The sequence below is a fragment of the Alligator sinensis genome, unplaced genomic scaffold (genome assembly GCF_000455745.1).
Source record: "Alligator sinensis unplaced genomic scaffold, ASM45574v1 scaffold222_1, whole genome shotgun sequence".
Lineage (NCBI taxonomy): Eukaryota > Metazoa > Chordata > Crocodylia > Alligatoridae > Alligator > Alligator sinensis.
In genome coordinates, this window is record NW_005841912.1 from 401530 (window position 1) to 408887 (window position 7358).

General features: G+C 41.1%; 1 protein-coding gene across 1 annotated transcript in view; it reads right to left on the reverse strand.

The window, feature by feature from the left end:
• Window positions 1-1262: 1262 nt before the first annotated feature.
• The window catches only part of THAP6 (THAP domain containing 6), a 6478-nt gene continuing 382 nt past the window's right edge, over window positions 1263-7358 (reverse strand). Inside the window, exons 2-5 of the mRNA XM_014517511.2 lie at window positions 7106-7269; window positions 4171-4363; window positions 3310-3435; window positions 1263-2294 (exon numbers count right to left, since the gene is read on the reverse strand). Coding sequence (XP_014372997.2) covers window positions 2031-2294; window positions 3310-3435; window positions 4171-4363; window positions 7106-7269 — 747 coding nt within the window. The 3' untranslated portion in view covers window positions 1263-2030. The remainder of the gene's footprint in view (window positions 2295-3309; window positions 3436-4170; window positions 4364-7105; window positions 7270-7358) is intronic.

Consider the following 7358-nt stretch of genomic DNA (forward strand, 5'->3'; position numbering starts at 1 on the left):
CTCGTACATCAGGGCGGGCTGGTGAATGGAGAGGCAGACACAACTTATTGGTTGCAAAAAACTTTACTCACGCTGCTTGCAATCACGACGCAGGTGGTCCAGTCGTCTGAACAACCACACGAGTTGTTCCAGCTGGCGGGGCCCAAGCCATTAATCCGTCCGCAATTCAAAGCCGGCGGGGAAAGGGGTACGTCTGGGGTTGCGCTCGGTGACAGGAAGAAAGATCGATAGGTGATCAGTCTATCGATCGGCAGCCGCAAGTCAGGTAACTTCAGAGGCACTCTGCAGCGTGCTCAAAGCTCTTCGACTTGGGCAGAAGTCGCACGGAATTTTAAACGGCCAGCGAGCCAATTACTAGCTGCCACGTGTGAATAATTTAGCACTGGCCAATAGCGGAGCACAAATTTACATTCGAATGGCAGGAACTCTTTGCACCTTGCATTTCTGTGCTGCAAAGAAGAAATGCATCCTGCAAAGGAGACTGCAAATTGGCGGGAACTCTCTCCTACACGCGGGTTCTCAATTGCAGCAGAACAGTCTGCCGTGCAAAGGAGCTCTCATGTGGCCAGGAAATTCCATAGTGCCGAGGCACCAAAATCACTGGGTCGTGACAGGAACAAGGAGTGCCATGAAGCAAAGGGAATATTTAGTGTTTTCAACTCCAGGCCAGCTGTTGTGAAGCCTTCTGAAAGAAATTGCAAGGGCTCAGAGCTCTCCTCTCCTTTCTGCCCCTTTCTTTTTCAGTTAAAACCTTCCAAACTCATCTATGTTGTTGAGTGGCTCAACAAAATAAAGGTCAGTTTGATGCCCTGGCTGTTCTGTTTAGCCATGCAGGGAGTGAAAGCCTGAGGTCTGGGACTCCAGTATGAACCTCAGCCCATAGCTGCTATGCAGAGTAGGTAGATAGGTGTCTGAAGGATCCATGCCAGGTATATATGATCTAGTTCTAATACTGTAGATGGTTTTAATACTGTAAGGCAATGTGGTGTGTGATGATGATAAGAGAAAAACCCAAGTCCCCCCATAAGAATATCTTTCCACTGTTTTACTGTCCCTCGATATCATAATAAATAGATCACTGTATTACAAACATAGAAAGGTATCTTCTGGATTAAATAAAACACTTTTGTTTGAAAAAAATTTGAGAAAGCCACAAGGCATTTTCATCTCTCTTCCTGCTCTCCATTTAAAGGAAGTTTTCACTTACCTCTTAAGAATAAAAGATTCTAAATGGCCTAGGGTATAAACCTAGAAAGTCAAAACTAAACTAGTACAGGAGGAAAGACACTAGCACTGTTAATGTGTAATGCATGTACTTTGTACAGCTGAAAGCAATAAAAGGCTTACTCTGTAAAACAGTGACTCCTACCCTTGCATTTACTCCGATTTTGGACTGCAAATTATTTGCTACAGAAGCTGAAACTGCAAAACTATTTAGTGTCTTCTCCACCAAGCATGCTATGCCTTTTTCTTTTAGCTAGCTTTACACTCTTCTATTCTGTAAGAACAAGCACGCCCAATCTTTCCCCCTTTTTCCTACTTACACCAATAGGAGGATGCTGGACTTCTTGCCATAAGGTGCTCATTAAATATGCCCTCTTCCCTTCTAAACTCAAAATCAATGGCTTGCAGTACCCTCCTGTTAAACTTGATTTATAGCATTAGGGCATTATTATTTTTCCAAACTATCAAATCTAAACTCAAGGTGCCTTAACGTGTCAACGAACCTAGCAGTGGAGCTTTCCACTCTAACCCAAGAATTGTTTGGAAATTACATTGTGTTTTACACGCACAACCTCATGGCCATTAAAGCAAATTTCAGAGACCAAAATGCCATGAGGCAGAGGAGCTCCTCATATCTTGGGTAAGGCAGCTGTGACACAGGAGTGAGAATCTTGTACAGATGGTATCTTTGGACAAACTTTTGGCTACTTCAGAGATCTACTTGATCCTCTTCACTGCAGGTTGATGATGCTCTGTCTAAAATAGTCTAACAATGAACACTGAGCCTGAGAAAAGGTTATGGCTATTCAGTTAATTCCGCAGACAGTCTTCTCCTGAATGCCCTCCTTATACCACTCCCAGCAATAAGTGTCCAGTTTACAGGCTACATCAGGGCTGATTACACCTTTATCTTCCAGGTCTTTGATCACTGCCTTCAGTGATTCTCTGCGTTGTTGATCCCTGTCTAAAGCAGTCCTCAGACTCTCCTTGGCATCTTCAAGCTCACTGATTACCTGATCTAATTTACATTTCAGTTTCTTTGGACTGTCCATTATGCTGTAACTGTGCTCCTGGAAAGAAAATTAAAGAGCATTTTAGACACTGTCATCTTTTCCCAATTCACTTGCACACATTTTTATACTTAGCAAGTTTAGGTAGTGCTGCTTATTCTTAGGTTGTTCTGATCCAGTTAACAATACATGTTTAGGTATCTATTTTAACTTGTATGGTTAGAAAAATAAAGATCTTTTTTGTGTTATACTAAACCTATCTCTCATGATGCTCAAGCATTTATATTAAGACGTTTAGCTAGACTTTTATAACCTTTAAGTTTGGAATGTAGTTTTAACACTTGTTTGGTAAGGGGTTTTCTCCCCCTTTATGCCAGCCATAAAGAATGCACACATTTTGCACTTTTATGTTAGCACCTTTCAAAACTGGTAAACAAATGCCAGTAATAATTTGTGTATCTGGCACTTTTTGATATTTTAGCATTTCTGCTTTTAAAATAAGTAGATGGGACTTAACTAAATCTATATGGTTTATATGTTGTAAACAAACTAGTATAAATAAAGGTGTGTAAAACAAACTGTTCAATTTACTCCAATGTAATTACTGCAGCAACACTGCAGACCAAAAATGTGCTAAGGTACACATTTTGTGTTGTATCTTGCTAATTGGTTATGGGCTTTTTTTCAGACTTTATGCTTTGTTAAATCAATCTTCCAGGCTTTCCTCTGCATTAAAAAACAATTATTAGTCAACGGTTAGAAGAGTTAAATATGATTAGAAAGCCAATCCACTACTTATTTCACAAAGAAAACAGCGGTGAGTGCTGCTTGCCTGATAGCTACTGAATCACATCCCGAACACTGGAACAACCTTTAAAGACCCTCCTTTCTAGCAAAAAATAAAATGGAGGCAGAACATCTGTTACCACAATAAAAATAAAAACAAAGGCACTAGTCAAAATGCACTGTTGGGCTAGGAGCTTCCAAGTCCTTGGAGTTACTTCAGCAGTTAGCACAATCTGCTGTCTTCAAAGACTTCCCTACTTGGCTGATTCAAACAAGTCATTTTACCTACCAACACAAGCTGAGATTGAAATCCCCCTGTACAAGAAGCAGCATCCACAAGCTGGTGGTTGTGAATCGTCACCGGCAAAGTTTTCAGGGGAGAATGTCTTCTGCCATGACCTCTTTCACCTTTACTCTGTGAGAAATATATATGTCAGATCTAAGTGACTGAGAAAGTTGTATCACAGAGAATTTGGGATTTTGCAAGCTAAGGGACTGCAACATGTCCATGAAGGGAAGGAAGCAGTGAGGAACAAGTCTCACAATGAATCAACAGGCCTTAAAGCATTCATTCAGTTAAAGCATTCATTCACCAGGACACGTCTGGTAATGACATCTTGGTCTCTTTGGGGGTGGGAAATTTTACTGAGCCCCATCTATAAGTGTGGTTTCCTGGCTCTCACTTATTTGTATGTTATTTAATTCTGGTCTGTATTGCAGTTGTGCCCAAACAAGGCCCTCAGTATACTAAGCAAAGACAGTCCCTGACTTGTATTTAGCTGGAATTGAAGTGATCAGCTTCACCTTTTTTTCTCACCTTCTTTTTTTTTTTATAAGGTACTTGTCTGTTTCTTATTTGGATCCCTAGTTGTCATTGCTTTCAAAGACATGATCCTACACTCTTGTAATTCAGGCAAAACTCTTACTGAAATGGAGTCAATAGAAATTCTGCTTGAATAAAGGAAGAAGGAATAAGCCTAAATGGATGCTGATATTTCTTCACCCTTTCTCCTCCTGACACACAATGATAATCTAGACAGAGGAAACATCATCTGAGTTTTATGTAAATCATGGGGAAAATGCCTGTCAGTGCTTGCTGAAACAGCAGGGTAAGTGAAACACTATATCTGGATTGCGAAGACAGACCTACCTGTAAGAGAGAAGGAAATTCAAAAATAGAAGGTACAACTCCAGGCTTAAGTTTGATGTTGGGACCTCTTGTATCAAAGTCAGATTTCTTGAAATGGCGTGAACATAGCACATCTGCTTTCTTAGGCTCCCAAATGCCTGGCCTCTTCACTGCCAGCACCCACTTTCTTTTGGTCTCCACATCAGTAGGGAATCTAGGGTAATAGACATATGGAAAATCAAGTTGAATACAAGAGTCAGTCAGAGAGTAATGCCTCCTATTTTTTTTTCTCAACCAGATATTATTGAAAAAATATTAAACTTGCATGGAAAACATGTACAGCACTGCTGAACATCGCTATTTTTCAACATATCTCCTTCCTCATTAATGACCTTTTCCCATCGGTGAATGAGGCCATGTATCCCAACATTGTAAAAGTCCTTGTTACACAGCCAGTGTCAGTCTCCATTGTTTCACTGTTGCCCCAAAACTTTCACCCTCAGAGTCTCTTGGTCCAAACTGTATGATGAGGTGGTGCCACCTATCTAAATGATGAGACTGCCTCTATGGTGAGCAAGATGGTATATGGGCCAGCATTGCTGTGTAGAAGCAGCACCTCAGGATAGTCTCTTTACATGCAAAGTTTCAGTTTCTTCATGGTCTTGACACAGACCTCTGAGTTTACCATGGGTCCCTTAGGCAAGACATCAACAAGAATACTGTCCATGTTCCAGAACATAAGAATTGCTAGGCATTACTGACCCCTGTATATAGCCATGCTATTCTGGATTGTCCCTGGCTTTAGATAAATCTCTCTAATGCACAACTGAAAAAGCACACTTGCAAGTAATATTGAGATTGCTCCTTCAGAACATGCATAGCCTGTGTGTAGTCTGACATCCAAACTGTTATTCAGTCCCCTCTCTAACCTCCTTTTGAAGCTGGTTCTCCAAAAAAGGCGATATATGGGTCCAAGAGAAAGAGCCCAAGATTGGGAGTGTGTGGCTCAGCGAAGTTGATGCTACCCTGAATGGGAGAGGGCCCTGGGTTCTAGGTTGAACCCTTCCTCCCAGGGGAAAGAAACTTGCCCATCCATTCTATCCATTGACTGATAGATGCAATTGGATGGTGCCTCAGTTTCAAATGGAGTGGAAGGAGAAAGGCCTTGATAATATCTAACCTGTAGCATGGTGGTTAAAACACCATGCTAGGTGAAAAACTGGGATAACACATATAAGGAATTCATCTCATAACTTTCACCTTCAGCACCTGCACTTAACAATACTGAATTTAATCCTATATATTAATAGGAATCTTTAATAACTGGGAACATATTGGTATTGTAAATTCTGACGTATTCAAAGAAAATATATCTTTTGAAGAAATACAATGTATAGCAGGTGACATTAAAATCCCATTTTTCCAATGCCTGCAATTTAGAGACTTTTCAGCACATGCCCAAAGAAAGGTAAACTTCAGTAGAAATTTGATGGAATTTGGAAAAATACTGATCACAACTATGAAATACATAGGCCTATTCTCTTATACAAAATAATTTTAAATACCCATATAAGTAAAAGCACTGTTTATGACGAAGTGGGATATTGACACTGGATCAGAAATTAGTACTGAACCATGGGATACCATCTGGAACAATGGTCCTCACACATCCATTTTTACTACAATAAAAGAAAATGATTTTAAAATCTTATATCAATATCATCTCACCTCACTTAAAATTAAAAAAGTCTTTACAGTACAGTAACAGGCTAGCATAGGAGGCAGTACAGTCAGTTAAGAGGATTCTACCACATGTGGTGCACGTATCCCAGAATCAAACTGTTCTGGAAGAAGGTTGGAGATATGGCAAGGGAAATAACAGGAGGCCAGCTACTAGGTACCTTTCTGAGGACTCATATCATAACATATCAGAGTCATGAGGAATTGATCACTTGTCTTCTAGTGGCTGCAAGAATTACAGCTGCAAAAGCCTGGAAGAGAAATGACACCCCCTAAAACCACTGACTGGTTTCAAAGTGTCCGGGTAGTTTTAGTAACAGAAAAGTTGTCCTATCAAGTCAATGTTCTGCCGGGGAGAAGAAATGAGATGTTTATTTAGAAATTTGGTGGGAATTCTTGGAATTTACTAAAAAAAAAATCTTCTGGCTTCAAACCAGAAAGTTTGAGAAACATCGTTTAACACTGAAGGCAAGGGGAAGATCTCTGAACAAATTTGGAATCAATTTTAAATTTAGAAGCAGAGATGAGTACAAATCCAAGTCCTAAGTCAAACTACTCAGTCTGAGACTTGTTTATGGACAGAATTCATAAGCCCTCAAGGAACTGGCCTGGTGAGTACAAGAGTGCCAATGGTTATTTCAGTCCCTCAGCCAACAGTCATGTTAGACTATTAGTGGGGATTATCTCTATATAAATTCCCATTTCAGAAATGATGTCAAACACCTCTGATTTCATAACACAGATTGGACTAATTTCCCCAACTTCAATTTTGGCTGCCCTAGAAGGGATTTGTATACACACAAATATTTCTTGCTCAGAGAATACAAAAATGATCTCGCAACTCTCATGAAAGGAAGACGCATATTCCTTCCGAGTATCCAGCCAATGCAAAACAGAATCAGTGCAAAATGAGGCTTTTCAGATTTCCAAAGCCACAGATCTGCACCCAAATCTGAATTACCTGGGCTTGGTCACCAGTATCAGTATAGTTTGTAGCTATGATGCTTAGATGATGACTTTATCTGTGTCTAGGGTGGGATATGAGGAAGCCTTGGGATACTTTTTAGGCTACACAACTGGCAACTGACTCGTACCCAATTTTGACAGACTCTCTTCGTTTCCAAGATGTTAAACAATGGAGCAGACAGTGAAGTTTGAAACGAGCTAAAATCAGTATATAGTTAATGGCAAGCAGCAGCCATCCTAAATCACTTACTTTATAAATGAGATAAGATGTATCAGCAAATGGAAGAAAGAAGGTGCTGGGGAGGGGGGAGTCAAACCGCCTGACCCCGACCTCCCCACCCCCCGTTTGCTGCCCTCCCTCCTGCCCACTCCCTGCCATCCTCCTCCCCTGGCAGGCTCCAGCCGTGTCCCAGCCTGGGGCGTGGGGCCAGCGTTCGCTCCAGCTCAGCAGCAGCAGCTCTGGCCTGGGCTCCGGCTGGAGCCACTGCCCCCGCAACACCTCG